The sequence below is a fragment of the Geotrypetes seraphini genome, chromosome 5 (genome assembly GCF_902459505.1).
Source record: "Geotrypetes seraphini chromosome 5, aGeoSer1.1, whole genome shotgun sequence".
NCBI lineage: Eukaryota > Metazoa > Chordata > Amphibia > Gymnophiona > Dermophiidae > Geotrypetes > Geotrypetes seraphini.
This window is the reverse complement of record NC_047088.1, coordinates 151219027-151237503: the sequence shown is the minus strand read 5'-3', so window position 1 is coordinate 151237503 and position 18477 is coordinate 151219027. Positions and strand designations below refer to the sequence as shown.

General features: G+C 45.8%; 1 protein-coding gene across 2 annotated transcripts in view; it reads left to right on the top strand.

The window, feature by feature from the left end:
- The window catches only part of BMPR2 (bone morphogenetic protein receptor type 2), a 325794-nt gene that overhangs the window by 117435 nt on the left and 189882 nt on the right, over positions 1-18477 (top strand). For both annotated transcript variants that reach the window (XM_033945719.1, XM_033945717.1), the window contains one exon: positions 2616-2786. In XM_033945719.1, the coding sequence (XP_033801610.1) occupies positions 2616-2786 (171 nt within the window). The remainder of the gene's footprint in view (positions 1-2615; positions 2787-18477) is intronic.

Genomic DNA, 18477 nt, shown 5'->3' with positions numbered 1-18477 from the left:
CGCAGTTTTGTGCACACTGCGGCGATGAGGAGGAGAGAGCCGGCCAGAAGATAAAACACCCGGGGGCGGCAATGAAAATGTAAGACACGTGCCAGAGGGAAGCACCTAGTTGAGGCACAGAATGGAGGGAGGGAGAGGGGCGTGTTGGGACTCAAGAGGGAGCACAAACTTCAGACAATTGATAGAAGGGAGGGATGGGGCATGAACTTGGGACAAAGAATGAAAGGAAGGAAAGAGCCATAGAATGGAAGGAGGGAGAGAGTAAGGGAAAGAGATTCTGAGGTGAGGGAGGGAATAGAAAGGGAGACTTGGGTGTCTGAGAGGGAGAAAGAAAGATGGTGCACATGAGGAGATGAAGAAAAAGGAGAATTATTGGGCAGAGGGAGGGAGAGAGAATTATTAGACATGGTAGTGGGAGATGAGTGAGGTAGAGAGATGCATGGGGAAGAGAGAGATGTCAGACCACTGGAATTGGAAATAGATAGATAGAGAGAGACGCCATACCACGGAGTGTAAGGGAAGGAGTGGAGAGAGATGCCAGACTGCAGAAAGGAGAGGAGAGAAGGAGAGAAATGTTAGACCTCAGGAAGAGAGAGGGAAGAAGAGAGAGATGCAAGACCATAGGAGAGGAGAGAGATTCCAGGCTATGGCAAGGAAAGGAGAAAGATGCCAGACCATATGTGGGGGAAGGGGGAAGACAGAGTTGTCTGACCATGGGAGAGGGATGAGATGGTGCACAGGGATGGAGGGGAACGGGAGTCAGAGGGAGGAGATGATGTACAGCAATGGATGCGGCAGGAAAGAGATAAGAAGAAATGCTTCTTATGGATAGATGGGAATAGGGGAGGAGATGGTACACATGGATAGATGGGAAGGAAATACAATGAAAAATAGAGTTTGAGAAGAAAGCAGAAAAATGGAAGAAAATTGAATGTTAAAAGTTAATGCTAAAGATGGTTGTATGGCAGAAAATGTAGGAGAGAAAAACAGCAAATGGATAAGGTGGCTCTGGATACATAGTTAAGAGCTCAGACAGAAGGAAGTGCAGTCAGAGACTGGGAAAAGAAGGTTTGAAAACCAAAATCACCAGACAACAAAAGAAGGGAGAATGATTTTATTTTCAATTTAGTGATTGAATTGTGTCAATTTTGGGAATTTACATCTGCTGTCTATATTTTGCGATGGACCACTGGTCTGACCCAGCAGTGGCAATTTTTATGTTCTTATGTTCTCTGGGGTTGTACTGCATTCAGAGTCTTGAATCTTAGGGTTTAGTTTGTATATATTAGTACTTTTAGTGGTCCCGTATTTGCATAGGGGTTATCTGTGTTCTGGTAGGAATGAATGTTGAGAAGCATACAGTGTGCTTTGTGTAGTTTAATTTTGTGGTTAACCATTATGTGTTGTTAATAAGATTATATTGTGTGTATATATGAAAAATGAATGGAAAAAATGGTATTACAATTAGTACTATTATGGGGGTAGAGATTGGGTGGGGTCTGGCCCGTGACTTACCCTGTGTTTTAGATTTCGGCCCCTTAATATGATTGAGTTTGACTCCCCTGCTGTATGGAATGACTTGGGGAGGGGGTTGATTCTGAATAACCTCTTAAGTTTTAAAATATTTCCTTTGTTAATTAGATAGATCTTGGATCAATTACTTCACTTGTGGACAATTTGATAATATTTATTTCTGGTTGGGCTACCCAATGGGCAGCTTTTTGTTTTTTTTTGGATTGTCATTATTTCTGTTTCTGAATATCTCTATGGATTAGTGATATGTTAAATTTGAAATACAATAAAAAGAAAACACGTTTTAAATGCTATTCATGCTTGGAATGATAACCAATGAAGCTGTCTGAATAAAGGTGACAAGAGTGAACTCGGTGGCATAGTGAGGGTGAGTGGTGCCCCTTCCCTACCTCCCTGCTGCGTGCGCGCCCCCTTCCCTGTACCTTTTTAACTTGAGCATGAGCAGCCACCAATTTAATGCCCGCATTGGATTCGGTGCGCTCTCTAACGTGACTTCCTAGGTGGGGCCCCGGAAGCGATTTCAGAGAGAGCGCCGAAGCTGACACAGGCAGCAAGTTGGTGGTTGCTCGTGCTGAAGATAAAAAGACATGGGGAAAGGGGTGTACACATGGTAGGGAGAGGAGTGGGAAGGGGGGGTTGGAGAGGAGGAGAGGTACCGGCGCCCTGATCAAGATGGTTTATTTTGACCGCCCTCCCCCCTTTACTACACCACTGAGTGAACTTACTCTGTCTAAATATCTTTCGAGCAGCAATATTCTGCAATAGCTGTATCCTATGCCTCAGTTTGTCAGTAATACCTGAAAACAACCTACGACAATAATACTGAAAAGGCATGAGCAAAAAACAAATATTGTAGCTTTGCATGTTTCTTCCTATAGTGAAGGACAGGACAGTATCTTTCCTGAATAAGAAAAGAAGAAGTGAATGTAAAAAAATGAAGACATTCATAACTACGCTTATAGAAATTATTTGAAATTTTACATTCCAGCTATATTGTTTGTATATGTTATTGTCAACTGTCTTGTGATATCACTTGCATAGAAACTACAAATTGATCTTTATTTCCTTATTTTCTCTTTTAGCTGCCCAGAGTGATAAGCGAATATGTGCATTTAAGGACGCATTACAACAGGACAACGGAATTAGTGAGAGCCGAATCTCTCAGGAGAATGGTACAATAGAATGTTTCAAGGGCAGCTGCTATGGACTATGGGAGAAAACCCGAGAAGGAGAGATAAATCTTGTGAAACAAGGCATGTAACATATCTTCTCCTTTTAATTGTTGCTTACTTTTTGTGTCTCCAATATGTTCAAGCAAAATGATAGCCCTTCTAATGTGTTTTAGCAGCAAAATAATAAGCTCTCCAGAAGGATTACTGAAAAATACATAGTCAGCTTTGAAAGCCATTGAATAAGATGCTGATACGCAGACATTTTCATTTAAGTGCACTAGTGAAACTAATGCATCAGTCATTTATTATATCTATTACAGGCACAATTCAGTGTATGCAAATTGGAATTATTTTATTTCTAAACACAGTTGCCCATTAGTTGTCAGAAAGGAGAAACACATCACCAGCCATAGACAAGATGGCAGCCTAAAGCAAAGACAACATTAGAGGGTGTGGAGGAAGATGTATTTGGTGATGGCTTAAAGCCTACAGTACATTGAACAGTAGCAGTTCCTGATTACATCATGTCAAACTACTGATAATATCTTTACCATTTTATAATGTAACAGTAAATATGTAGTGGTCAATCTGTTAACTTGCAGCATAGCCACCTGATCTTTTTTTACTTTTATTTTACTTAACAAATCATATTAATCACCCAACATCTGTTTTCCTCTGTTAGGCTTTTACAGTAGCGTCCTAGTTTGCAGTTCTCAATCCTTCAAGTTTGCTAATTATTATTATTATACTCTGGTGTTCAGAGCCCCAAGATGGAGGATGTTGTGGACATTGCTAAAAGCAAAGCCTGGTGGCCAGATTTAGAGCTTCTGATAAAGTGTTTAAAAGGAATACTTGTGCATGGTTCTCAGCCTCAGGACATTTGCTGCAGTGACAAGGCTAAAAGTAATGAAAAAGTGGGTCTATGAAAATAGGAAGAAAAAAAATACTGTGGTAGTTGTGATAAAAACTCATAGTGTCATCCTGCCCAGGTTCAGATTGACAAAAACAGTGGTCTTCACCAATTTTTAAGTCGGGCCACTTTGGATCCAAACGAGGTGAAAGAGAGCTAGCTACCAGATATTTTAAAATGCAGGGCATGACACTGCTGACCAGGGTGCATCAATTACATCTATCCCTATCAGGCTGCCTTCATACTTCTTATTGGGGGTATCCCCAATGAATTCTTTTTTTCTATGCAGAAATGCCTTGTCCTTCAAGCATGCGGCTCTTCCCCCATCCACTTCCTGTTTTCTGTCATGAGCTTGAAAAGAGAGGCAGAGAATGGTGAGGGAAAAAAACCCAGGATGATTTTGAGAGCTGCCTCATTGGCCCTTAGGCCTTGCATTGAAGAACACTGGACTAGAGAAAATATTGGGGGCAGGGGAGGGAAATTGCCGGGAAAGACAAAACTGGGTCTAGAGCCACATTAGAAACCCAAGGCAGGTGAGGGATGTATGCTGATAAAGAGCACCACCATTATTTTAATAGTGGATCATCTTGGAGTTGTTAAGAAGAGGGAGGAGGTGGTTTTGCTCAACTTAACATAGGTGATTGTTCACTATATCCATGTCTTCTCTCCATGGCATAATATATTTCACTGTTTTGGATTTCATTTTTTATAAACTTTATATCCCACACTCCCAGTTTGAAACACTGGCTTCCAATCCATTTTAGATATAAATTGCTGCTTTTTACTCATAGGGCTTTCTATGATAGATTTCCTTCTTTAGCAATGCTGTTAGTACCTATGGGGCTCATAATCAAAAGAGAAAAACATCCAAAAACTGGCCTAAGTCGGCACTTGGACGAACATTTCTCAAAAACGTCCAAGTGCCAATAATAAAAACGGGTTTTGAACGTATTTCTAAACAACCTAGGCCTTCATAGTGCTGCTGGACAACCAAAGCTAAAAGGGGCATTTCGGGAGGCGTGTCGAGGGCGGGAGTTGGGCGGGACATGGGCCGACTTAGACTTAGTCGTACAGCATGTATAACCGAAAGTTTTACAACAGAGCCTAGACGGAACTTGGACGTTGTGACTTAGACCATGTAAAACATCTAAGTCACAAAAAACCACCTAAAGTCACCAGATAAGCACTGCAAACACATAAAACAGACCCCCCACACACTACCCCCAGTGATTACCAACCCCCCCACCCCCATAAAAAGTTTAATCATAACTTTAAAATTCTGCCTCCAGATCATCATCACCTGGCCGCCTGGCATAGGAAAGCCTAGTGGTGCTGCACAGAGGCGTCTTAAAACATCTTGGGGGTGGGTTAGGGACCCATAGAGAGGAGGACCCATGCCCATAAGCCCATGCAATCACTGCATTGATATTGAAACATGTGCACTCCTCTATATACCCCCAAATCCCTTTTGTACTGGCATATAAGTGGCTCCTGCAGCCATAAGGGCTTTTGGGGGTGGTAGATAAGTGGGTCTAGGGGATTCTGGAGGTGGTTTGGGGGGCTCACTGTAACCTATAAGGGAGCTGTAGGGAGGAGAAGCCATGGCACCCTTTTTATGAAGTTCACAGCAGTGCCCTGTAAGGTACCCCACTGTTTAGGTGGCATGTCTGGGTGTGCAGTCCATCACTTTGCAGACCCTCCCTCGTCCAACAGGGCTTGTTCTAGGCGTTTTGGACTTGGACGGAAAGTTGGATGAAAATGTGGTATAAAGATGAACGAGATAGTGGCTTGGACGATCAGATCGGCAGGTCGTATAATTAGACGATTTTTGAAACGAAAAAAAAGTTGGACGTATCTTTCGAAAATGTGTCTTAAGCTTAACTTTGGACAACTTGCGAGATGGACGTAAACGGACTTAGACGTCCCTTTCGATTATGCCCCTCCGCGTCTCTGGAAGGATGCTGTGATTTGCTGCAGTTTAAATTGATGGTCCCAGCACTTTCTAGAGCCAAGAAAGGATCCACAAGAACTGTAGCTTTTTTTCTGTTTGGCCCTGGTTCTGTGGAACTCTCTCCTGGCAGCACTGTGATCAGAAGGGTTAATTGAAGAAGTTTGTAAGGTTGCTGAAAGCTTTAATTAACTGCTGCTTTTAGAACTCAATCCTAGAATGATTAGTTTGAATTTGTCCTGGTTGGGTTATTTTTTTTTTTTACTATAATTTTTATTAATTTTTCTTGAAATACATACAACACAATAACAGCAAATATTTGGAGCATAGCAGAACCAGTAAGGTCTTCCGTGTTATTCCTTCACAAAGACCTATAGAATCCAAGCCCCTCACCAAAGGAACCCCCCTAAACCCCCTATTCTCCCCCCCCCCCAACACACTTGTCCTGGTTGTTTACATTTACATTTATTTTTTGCCTTATTGTTAATTCGATTTTTAGGAAGTATTTTATTTTTCTTTGGACTATTTGATTCTGGTTGAATATGCTTTCTTATGATTATTTTGTTCTCCTTTCTGACTACTGCAGTTGTATTGTAAACCGCTTTGTTCTTGTGTGAGGTTAAACAGTATTGCAAATTGAATAAACAATAAGTCACTTAAAACAGTTTATGAAAAGAACATAGGAAGAGAGAAGAACCAGTCCTGTTTGGAAGCACCAGAAGTTTGTAGGGGACTGTGCCTCTGGCATTCAGCCCACATTGAATTCATAATAACCACTGGACTCCCTGAAAAAGCTTGGGCCTGCCATGAAGAATTGGAAGAGGGGAGCCGTCTTGATTGTGAGCACCAAGGTTTGAAGAGGGCTCTTGCCTGACTGGGCTTGTGTGGAATTTGGGACATTGTGACATGATTGCAAGCATCAGATACCCTGTTAAAAGCTTAGGCCTACTGCGGAAGGTTGGAAGAGAGGGGAACTAGTCCAGATTGTGAGTGCCAGGAGTTTGAAGAGGATTCTCATGTTCCTGGGCCTTTGTGGCATTCAGCACACCTGTGATATCATTGCAAGTGCCAGACCTTCTGATAAAAGCTTGGGACTGAAGCAAAATGTGACCCAAGGGAACATTTCTAGCATCTCATGCTAGAGACCACTTTGGGAGTCAGTACCCAAGCAAAAGATCTACAGTATGTGTCATTGTAGACAACTGAAGTCTTCCCAATGTGTGACAGCTGCCCAAAAAGTAAACAGGATCCTAAGAAAGTTTGAGGAAAGGGATGGTAAATAAGAATAAGATTATTATAATGCTCCATGATGCAACTTCACCTTGAGTGTTGCATTTAATTCTGATCGCTGTATCTCAAAAAAATATAGTGGAAATAGAAAAGGTTCAAAAAAAGAGCAACCAAAATGATAAAGGGGTTGAAAATTCTCTCATAGGAAAGGCTAAAGAGGTTAGAGCTCATCAGCTTGGAAAAGAGACAGCTGAGGGGAGATAAGATTGAGGTCTACAGAAATCCCAAGTGGTGTAGAAGGGGTAAAAGTGAATCAAATTTTTACTCTTTTAAAAAGCACAAAGACTAGGGGGCATTCAATGAAGTTACATGGAAATATTTTTAAAACCAATAGGAGGAAATCATTTTTCACTCAATGAATAGTTAAGCTCTGAAACTCATTGCCTGAGGATGTGGTAATAGGTATTAGTGTATCTAGGTTTAAAAAAAGGTTTGGACAAGTTCCTGGAGAAATAGTCCATCGTCTGCTATTGAGATAGACTTGGGAAGTCACTGCTTGCCCTGGGATTGGTAACATGGAATGTAGCTACTATTTGGGTTTCTGCTAGGTATTTGTGATCTGGGTTGGCCACTGTTGGAAGCAGGGTATTGGGCTAAATAGACCATTGGTCTGACCCAGTATGGCTATTCTTATGTGTCTGAAAGGGGTGCAGCTGCCCTCTTTGGAGCCAACTGAAAACTCAATAGGAGAAAACACCTTGTGTGGTGACGTTTGATTGGAGGTATACTTTTTTGTCTTGACTCTTAATTTGACTCTGGTTTAAGTATTGTTTAGATATCTCCTGCTGCGAAGTGTCATACAAGTGGCTATAGTGAGGAGGGTAAAAATAAAAAATAAAGGCTTGAGTTCTGCGGTTCCTTCTGGCAAGGGTGGTCTCATGGGTTCCCTGGGGAAGGATGTGACTGGGCTTGGAAGAGTTATAATGAATCACTCTTTGGAGGAAAGCTTATCTTTGAGTCCAAATTCTTACAGCTTTTACTGTGGAGTCCTGCAGTTTATTTATGTATTACACTTGATATACTGCAATTCAAACATGGTGCAGCACAGTGGTTTACACTTTCAAAAAGAAGTCTAAGAGTTCAAGTTAGGGTAATTGTAAAGAAGGGAGGTTCAAAAAAAGGCAGAGATGTGATGAAAGATGGGAAAATATGAGGGAAGGAGGAAGTTAGAGATAGGGTAGAGGAGAAAAGATATTGCAGAAGATGTCAACTAAATGACTTCACTGGAACAAGAGGCCAAATGTTCTATGAAATAACCATGCTTTTACTGACTTTGTCACTTAGGACTAGATTCTCAAAACTTGGTGGTAAAAACTGATGGGCTGCTGTCATAGCGGTTATTGTAGTGATTTCATAAAGGCGAGTCATTCTCAAAAAAACGTGCATACACTTGCATGGTGAAGAGTAGCAAAGGTTCACTAAATTTGCATGTGCCCATCACTGGTGATAGTGATGGACACATGCACAGAATAAATGCACAAAAACTCCCCAAAGCAAAACTGAAATCAAAGATTGGCAAGAGGGATGCCAACTCCCTCCTGCCACCGAAGTCAAGCAACCCCCATCCCCACAGCATTGGGAGAGATACCCACTCCCTACTGCCAACCAATGCCCTCTTGAAAACCCCAATAGGAGGGGGCCTTAAACAACTTGGGCCAATCAGAGCCTTAGGCCCCTCCCTGGTGCATCCCAGTATGCACCAGGGAGGGGAAGGCCCGTCATTTTGAAGAGGCGGTCCTGCTGGCTGGAGGAAGTAGGCATCCCTCCTGCCAGCCATCGTAAACAAAGTAAGGGGGAGGGGGGCTGGTGGCTTGGCAGCAGGAGGGAATAGGCATTTCTCCCGCTGCCGGGGGGGGGAGGGTGGTGACAGGGGGTTGCATGATGGTAGCAAAATTTTCCGACAGGTCTGAGCTGTCAAGCCATACTTTCCTGTCAATGCCTGACTGAATTAGCGCTCGGGCACTGATCAGAAAGTAAGGCAACGACTGCTTGGCAAATTTTGGCTGCAAATTTGGCACAACGATGTTAGGGAATCTCTCGGCGATTATAGAGAATCGCTCAGAGTGCTCATTTTAATATTAATGACCTTATTGTACTACATTTGCATGGCAGTATCAGAGACTGCTAGAAAACTCCACAGTAAGCTGTTTTAATGATCCGCCGCTAAAATACATGCACTCTAAACTGGCTGGAACTGGTTTGGCGAGCACGTTAAAAGCAGATTTTAGTTTTGAGAATCTGCCTCTTAGTCCTGAATGAAAGTCAAAGGGGAAACGTCAGCAAAATTGGACTCCAAGGTTAACTAGGGTTTAGTAACTGGCGTGGGGGCTCCAAATTGGAGGTTAGAGGCTAAGGTAGATTCATCATTGCCTGTGTGTTTGTCCCAGCTTTGTAGATTCTTAGGAGAGAAAGATGAGAACAATTTTACTTTGGAAAGTCTGTCCAGTAGCAACTTTAGTTCTTTAATTAAATCCTTCATTTTCTAATTAGAGATCCTCTATGTTTATCCCACGCTTTTTTGAATTCCATCACCGTTTTCCTTTCCACCACTTCCCTCGGGAGAGCATTCCAGGCATCTACCACCCTCTCCATGAAAAAGAATTTCCTAACATTGCTCCTTACTCCCTGTAACCTCAAATTACACCCTCTAGTTTTACCATTTTCTCTAGAAAAGATTTGGTTCTATATTAATACCTTTCAAGTATTTAAACGTCTGTATCATATTTCCCCTGCCCCTCCTCTCCTCCAGAGTAAACATATTTAGGTCTTCCAGACTCTTCTCATACTTCTTTTGGTTCAAAATCCTTACCATTTTTGTCGCCTTCCTCTGGACTGCTTCAAGTCTTTTTATATCCTTCACCAGATATAGCCTCCAAAACTGAATACAATACTCCAAGGTCGGCCTCACCAATAAGGGCATCAACATCTTCCTTTTTCTGCTGGTTACTCCTCTTTCTACACAGCCTAGCATCCTTTTGGCTACAGGCTCTGCCTTATCACACTGTTTAGATGCTTTTAAATCCTCAGACACAATCACTCCAAGGCCTCTCTCTCTATCAGTGCTTATAAGCTTATCACCTCCCAGCACATACGGTTCCCTCAGATTTTATACCCTTCAAATGCATCACTCTGTACTAGTGCTGCCCGATTCAGGAAAAAAAAATTTGATTCAATTTATTTATTTATTTAGATTTTTATCCCGTCCTCCCAGTAGCTCAGAACGGTTTACAAGTAAACATTCACAATGGAGTGAATTGGACATACAAGATTATACAGTAGATTTAAATACGTGGACATACGAGATTGTGCAGCAGTTTAAATATAGTTTAAATATATTATACAGCAAATTAAGAACAGTAGTTTAGTTTAGATACAAGTTATTTGAGTATAGGCTGAGAGTGGACTATACAGAAATTTAGGCAGAAGATTAGAATGGAGAAAGAAGGGTAGAGGTGGGGTTTAAGGGTGTAGACTGAGGTTGACCTTTAGTTGAAGAGGAGGGTCTTTACCATTTTCCAGAATGTCATTAGTGAGTTCTGTAGTCTGAGTTGAGGTGGGAGTTGGTTCCAGAGTTGGGGAATTAAGTGGCTGTAGGAGCGTTTGTGGGCGGTTTCTGAGAGGAGGGACCTTCCGGGGGGAATGCATAGGCATATCTCCGTTTCTGAGCAGAGGGTACTGGTGGGGATGTAGATGGGTAGCTTGGATTTTATGTAGGAGGGGGTGGTGGCATAAATTCTTTTGTGTGCTATTGCCAGGGCCTTGAATTCACAGCGTTGGCTAATTGGGAGCCAGTGTTCAGCGCGGAGTGCTGGGGAGATGGGATCATGGTAGTTGAGGCTGTGTAGGAGGCGGATAGCTGATTTTGGACCCGTTGGAGGCGCTTGAGATCTTTTTTGGTTATTCCATTAAATAGGGAGTTGCAGTAATCCATTCTGGAGAGGACATATGCGTAGAGGAGTTGGGCTAGGTCAGGTGTGGAGATGTAGGGTTTGATCCTTCTCAGTTGGCGGAGGTAGTAGAAGGAGGTAGAGACTACTTGGGATATGTGGGTGGATAGGGATAGGTGTCCGTCTAAGGTTACTCCTAGGCTGCGTACTTGATCTGTTGCCATTAGTAGAGTGGAGTCCCATGATAGTGTTGGGCGTGTGTATTTGGTGTTTTTGTTCCTGATCCATAAGAGTTCGGTCTTAAAGGCGTTCAGTTGTAGTTTGTTGTTTGTCATCCAGGTTTTCATGTCAGAGAGGCAGTGTTGGAGGTTAGCAATTTGGGACGATCGATTTTTGCCTAGTGGGAGGAGCAGCTGGATATCATCAGCATAGGAGTGGATTTTAATGTTGTACTTTTGTGCTATATCAATGACAGGTCTGATGTAGAGGTTGAATAGGAGGGGGGATAGAAGGGCGCTTTGGGGAACACCATATTTGATAGGCTTGGGGTTAGATTTGTGCGTCCCTAGTAGGACAGTTTGGGTCCTTTGATGGAGGAAAGAGGTGAACCATTGGAGGGCAGAGTCCTTGATTCCAAGGTCATAGAGTCTGGATATGAGGAGGTGGTGGTCGACCGTGTCAAAGGCAGCACTGAGGTCAAGTAGGACTAGTAGAGCATCTCTGCCTTTGTCGAGTATTGACCAGCTGTCATCGATGATATCTAGGAGTACTGACTCTGTGCTGTGGCCTGTTCGGAAGCCGGATTGAGCAGGGGATAGAGCAGCTTGTTCTTCTGTGAAAGAGTGTAGTCGGCGAGCACAATTCGTTCTAGGAGTTTGGAGACAAATGGGAGGTTGGAGACCGGGCGATAGTTGCTGGGTTCGTTAGGGTCAAGGGTGGGTTTTTTGAGAGTGGGTTTGATAATAGCTGATTTCCAGCTGAGGGGAACTGTCCCTGTGGAGAGGGAGGTGTTAATGATGGGGAGGATGGATTCTGCCATGGCTTCTTCTGTGGACAGCAGGAGGCTGGATGGGCAGGGGTCGAGGATGGTGGAGGGTTTGAGTTCTCTCAAGATTTCGAGAACCTCGGCATGGGTGGCCATATCAAATTGGGGGAGAGTGGTAGAGGATGGGGTATTTGGGTTAGGCTGGAGGTGTTCAGGATTGGGGTTGGTGTTGGTGTCAAGATTATTGTGGATGGTTTGTACTTTGGACTGGAAGAAGTTCGAGAGAGTCTCGCTATCAAGTTCTGTTTGGTTGGTGTGGCTTTTTCCTTGGGCGCTGGTGAAGAGTTGGTTTGTGAGGGTGAATAGTTGTTTGGATCTAGCAGGGGCTAATTGTAGGAGGCGAGAATAGTAGGCTTTCTTTGCTTCTGGGATGGCAGCTTTGTAGGTGATGGATGTGCTTTTCCAGTGGGCTTTGGTTTCTGAATTTGGGTGATCCAATTCCTTTATGCTTTCCTCAGAGATCGTTTTATGGATCGGAGGTCACTGGTGTACCAGGGAGCAGGTGTTTTATTGGTGGTTATTTGAGTTGTTTTTGTCTGGGCAAGGCTGTTATAGAGTGATTGGATGTTGGAGGGCCACGTGGAGGCTGCTAGGTCGATGGAGTGGGGATGTTGGGTGCAGATTTCATTCAGGGTGCGAATGCCTGCGGCCATGGCTGGAGGGCTGATTGAGTTAGGGAGTTGGCTTAGGGTGGGAGGGTTAGGGTCTTTACGTGGGGCTAGGGCAGTTTTGAATGGGAGTTGGAATTCAATGAGGTGGTGGTCTGACCATGGGACAGGTGTGGTGGTGTAGATTGTTTGTTGGTGCTCTGCAGTTGGGCCTCTGAGGGTGAAGATTAAGTCTAAGATGTTGCCTGCTGAGGGGGGTCACGTGGTGCTGAGCTAGAGAGCAGACACGTGTGCCTCGAGCTCCTGAGCCCCTCACGTTTTATCGGCATTTTGTCCTTGTGAAAACCCGTTTTCTCTCTGCTCCTGCATCGTTTTGCAGCTGCATATCTTTACCGGCGGCTGTTTCCCGCTACTGAGCGTCTATGGCTGCTAAGACACTTCGGCGGGAGAAGGAGAAGTTGCGGCCCGCGGATCCCAAAATGGCGGAGGGGGAGGGCTCAGAGGGACCTCCGGTGAGCTCGGCATGGCTGCAGGCAATTGTCGCCGAGGTGAAAGACGCTATTAAGACCTCTTTAGATCAGCGCCTCCAATCCATCACGGACAAGCTGGAGGTGGTGGATGGCCGTTTGGAGTCTTTGACTGGAGAGTTTTCGGGGTGCTGTCAGCGCGTGTCCTTGTTGGAGGACACTGTATCCCAGGTCACCACCACGCAGGCCGATCTGCAGTCCCGGATTCGCACGCTTGAAGATAAGCTGGATGACATTGAGAACCGCTCGCACCGGGGGAATCTTCGGCTGGTTGGTTTGCCGGAATCCATCTCTGAGGCGGAGCTCAGAGAACTCTTGGAGCGCTGGTTGCATGAGTCTTTGGCGTTGGGCTCGGTGGCGGGACCCCTTCGGATTGAGCGAGTGCACCGGCTTGGGCCTAAACGTGCCCCTTCAGAAAAACCGAGGGTGGTGATTTTTAAACTTCTCAATTATGTGCACAAGATGGAGATTCTCCGAGCCATCCGTCAGAAGGGGCCGCTTTTGTATGACAACCACCGGATCCTCTGCTTCCAGGACTATTCCCCTAGGGTATCCGGTCAGCGGCGGGCCTATGCTTCTCTCTGCGCAGACCTGCACCGCAAACATGTGCAGTTCGCCTTGCTGTATCCTGCCAAGCTCAAGATCTTTTATGAGGGGAAGCCTCATTTATTTGACAATCTGCAGGATGCCACGCGTTTCATGGCACAGATGGCTATTCCGTCTACCAGCTCCTCGTCTCCGTGATGTTATCTTGGCTTTTTCTGTGGACTGCTTCCCTTTTCGAGTTTTTTGATGGCTTGATGACCTTGTGATTCTTGCTGGTCTTGGGGTGGTAGTCCCCTATCACTCTGGTTGGACGGATTGTGGCCTGCTTGGTAGCCCAGGGTGGTCTCTGCCTTGGTGCCTGCTGAGTTTTCTTCATGCCGGGCCGGCATGCCTGCTCCTGCCCTTCCTGGTTCTTCGCTGTTCCCTCTTCTCTGAGTTACTGATGGCCCAGGAGTTTCGCAGGGCAAGGGGCTACTCTTCTGGGTTCGAGAGAGCTGCAACCTGCTCGTTGCCCGAATCTTTGGACTTTGGGTTGGGCCTCCACTGCCTTTCTTGAGTTTTGTTCCTTTTGGGACTTTGGTTGCTTGACAGTGTGCTTCGGGTGTGTTTCGTATGTTGGGACTCAGTATGTCTGTGTTGAGGGTGTTTGGCAGTGTATCTGTGCAGCTGTGCGGGTGAGAGCGGGTGATCCCGATTTCCTGTTTTGTTCCTTTTGTACTTTTGGGATTGCTTGCATGAGGGGGGGGTGGATTTGGGGTCTGGATGGAGGGGTTCCGTTAGGGCACAGGTTGGGTTAGTGGACACCCCTGGCCTGCTCTCGGCTGTTGTTCCTTGGGGGTTTCCCGGTGTGTGGTTGCATGTTGGGGGGGGTGTTCCTGATAGCTGCTTGGCTTTTGGGGGGAGTCCAGTTGGAGGGGGTATGTTGGTGGGGTGAGCGGGGAAGTAGCTCTCAGTGTTCTAGTCATAGTTTTGGGCATGTTGACAGGGGGTTCGGGGGGGCACGGGGCAGCCCTAGGTGGTCCTCAGGGACACAGGTGTTTTGGGGGTGGTATGGGGGTTGTCCCTATGGGGGATGGGGGTTGGGGGGTTGGGGCGTGGTAGGGGGTGGGGATTGTTTTCTTCGCTTGATTTTCTTTTTTGGTTTGGCGTGGGGGTTTTTTGTTTGTTTGTTTTTGGGTTTCTCTTTTTGCCATGGTGTGGAGGTTTGGCCGGAGGGGGGCTCTCAGGGCTCGCCGCTCCGGTGGGCTTTCAGGGGTCCTGCTCACTGCTTGGATAGAGTTGGGGTTTTGGTGGGTCTGTAGGCTGGGACATCCTCACCATCCCTTTACTCAACCTCAGGACTTTCTTTCCTTTTGGGTCCTTTTGAATTCTGATGGTTAAATTTGTTTCTTGGAATGTTGCGGGGTTACCTCCCCCGTTAAGCGCCAAAAAATATTGCAAACCCTGAATCGCCATAAGGCGGATATTGTCTTTTTACAGGAGACGCATCTGACCTCTCAGGAACATGACAAATTCGCTCGCTGGTGGGTGGGGAAGGCGGTGGGTGCGGCCGCAGTGCGGCGTAAGGCTGGTGTGTTTATTCTTCTTCGTAAGACCCTGGAGGCTGCCATACAAGGGGTCTACGCAGACCCGTCTGGCCGGTTTGTATTAGCTCACATTATCTTGGCGAGAACGTCTCTTCTCCTTTGTAATATTTATGCGCCGAATGTTTATGACAAAGTATTCTACCTTTGTTTGTTTAAGGCGCTGAGCGCATATTCTGGATTACCTTTGTTGATGGGGGGAGATTTTAATATGGTTCATGACCCCTGTTTAGATAAGTCGGACCCCCGTCCCCAGGACCGGTTGGATTCTTCCAAGGGTATTCCTTATCTTTGTTCCTCTTTAGAGCTGGTGGACATTTGGCGCACGTTGCACCCTGGGGAACGCGACTATACTCACTTGTCCCGGGCTCACGGCACTCAATCTCAGATAGACTACTGGCTTTTGTCTTCTGCCCTTTTTTCTTCCACGAGAGCTGCGGGGCCGGGGATTGGTCCGTATTGTGTTTCTGATCACGCTTTTGTTTGGTGTGTTTTGGATCTCGGGTTGGACAATGTAAGCTCCAGGCGGTGGCGGTTTCCGCCAGCGCTGTATAAGGATCCAGGGTTCTCTGATCATCTGCTTCAGAAATGGGCAGACTATAAGTTCCACAATGCGGGTCATCTGGATAACCCTGTTTTGTTCTGGGATGCGGCTAAGGCTGTGTTACGTGGGGAAATCATTGCGTATGCCAGTTTTCAGAAGAAGGCTCGGGACAGGGAGATTTTACGCCTGGAAAAACAGGTGAGGGCTGATCGGATGTGGTATGCGTGTAACCCGACCCCTCGGCGTCGTACCAATTTGTTGGCCTCCCAGGCCTCCTTGAATGAGTTGCTGCAGGCTCGAGCCTCTCGTTCTTTACAATATTTTTGCCATAAATTTTATTTACACGGGAATAAGGGAGGAAGGCTTTTGCCTAATTTGATGCGTGCTGCGGACGGTCCTCATAGGGTGTTGCGGGTGGTGGGGGAAGGGGGCGGGTTGGTTCACTCGGATGTTGAAATAGTTGAAGTTTTTCGTACATTTTATCGGCGGTTGTACTCGCGGTCTGCAGAGCCGTCTCTGCCAAGTGCTCTTTATTTAGACAATGTTCCTGTGCCGCGCGTGACTGCTCCTCAACTCCAGCGTCTGAATGCGCCTATTTCGCCTGAGGAGGTGGCTTTGGCAATCCAGTCTAGTCAGTTATGGAAGGCTCCGGGACCTGATGGATTTCGAGTTGAATTTTATAAAATGCTTTCGATGGAGATCACCCCTCTTCTGGCCTCTACTTTTACTGTTTATGTAGAACAGCTGTCCTTGCGCGATGCTCACATAGTGGTGCTGTTGAAGCCCGGCAAGGATCCTACCTTGCCTGGTTCTTATCGCCCGATCTCTCTCCTTAATTTGGAAGCAAAATTTTTTGTGAAAATCCTGGCTAACAGATTGGGTCGTGTTCTTCCGGATCTTGTGGAGGACTCTCAAGTAGGGTTTGTTCGGAACCGCCTTAGTTCCAGGAGTATCCGTTGTCTTTTGACTTCCTTGGAATTCGTCGCTTCTCGTCAGGAGCCTTCCCTGCTGGTAAGTTTTGACGTGGAGAAGGCCTTTGATAGGGTTTCGTTTGGTACGCTGCGGCATTATGGTTTTGAGGGGTTCTTCCTGGAGGCGATTGCTGCGCTTTATGCTTCCCCCACTGCTGCGCTTTGGGTTAATGGTATACTTTCTGAGTCTTTTGATATCCGGCAGGGCACGAGACAGGGTTGTCCTTTATCTCCTCTTCTGTTTGTTCTTACCCTGGATCCTCTTGATTCGGGACGTTCTCCAAAATCCAGATATTTGTGGGGTTTGTATTGGTCAGGAGTCCTTTACAGTTTCAGCTTTCGCGGATGACCTCCTCGTTCATCTTACTAATCCAGTTGCAGCATTACCTGCTCTTTTAATGGTGATGGCCGAATATGGGGACTTTTCGGGGTTTCGGTTGAATTTGGATAAGTCCTTGGCCCTTCCGACATCTCCTGAGGTTCGGGACACTTGGCTGGGCGACCGGTGCCTTTCGGTACTTAGGTATCCAGCTGACGGCCTCGGTTTCTTCCCTTAAGCAGACTAATCTACAACTGCTTTTTGATTATACTCGTCGGCGGCTAGACGGCTGGCGGTTTTTTCTCCTATTGGTGCATGGTCGCATTCATCTCTTCAATATGATTATTTTCCCAAAGTGGCTGTATGTTCTGCAGTTGTTGCCTATTTGTTTATTGCGGAAAGATATTCAGGAGCTTCACCGACTTCTCTCTAAGTTCTTTTGGAATGGGAAGAAACCGCGGATGCAGTTTCACTTTTTGATAGGGTCTTGGTTGAGGGGCGGCATGGGTGTTCCCGATATGCAGACATATAATCAGGCTTGCCTTCTCCGTTATCTTGGGGATTGGATTTTGGACCAAGATGTGTATTCGTGTTGGGCTTATGAACAGGCATTTATCTTCTTTATTGCATGCGCCTCGGTCGGCTCTGCCTTCTTCTCTGCGCTCTAGCTTCTTGTTGGGATCTTTGCGGGACGCCTGGAAGACTTTGGTGCTGCGCTTGGGAGAACGGCCGGGGGTGTCTGATCAGTTGCCTTTGCAGGGGAATCTTCAATTCTTGCCCGGCCGCTCTTCAGATTCCTTTCGACGCTGGGCCCAACTTGGACTGACTATTCTGGAGCATGTACTGACCGGGGATGGGAATCTCCTCTCTTGGCCGATATTTCAACTTCGGAGCGGGGTTCGGACCACTGATTTTTTTGCCTACCTGCAGTTGGACCATTATAATAATAATAATAATAATTTTATTCTTGTATACCACCATACCCAAAAAGTTCTAGGCGGTTCACATTCATTAATTAAGGTCCGCGGTAATACATGGATTTACAAAATTTTGACAAAATTACAAAATTACAGAATTTTAACAAAAAAATTACAGGCAATGAAGAGGGGGGGGCGAGGGGAAAAACTATAACTGAGATTTAGCAGGGGTAATGGTAAGACAGAAGGTAGGGTTGGTAAGCAATAGCGAGAGTGAGACCAAGTGTGGAGGGGGGGAGGAGAGGGAGCAGAAGGAACGGGGGAGAGTGGGAAAGGGAAGCCGGGGGCAAAGGGGATTAAGAGCCCTGTTCGCGGAAGAGGTGCGTTTTGAGAAGTTTTCTAAAACTAAGGTAAGAGGGGGCCTCGAGTATCATTTGGGCAAGCCAAGGATTCAGCTTAGCCGCCTGGTAAGCAAAGGTTTTGTTGAGAAATCTATTGAAGTGGCATAATTTTAGGGATGGGAAGACGAACAGCTGGGTTCGCGCCTTGCGGGCGGAGGGCCTGCGGTTTGGTTTAGGCGCTCGGTTTCGCTCCTTTTTTGCTGGTTTTGCTGATGGAGGGCTTTCTGTTTCGTCGTTACATAAGGAGCTTTGCTTGCTGGCCCTGCCTCACTCTTG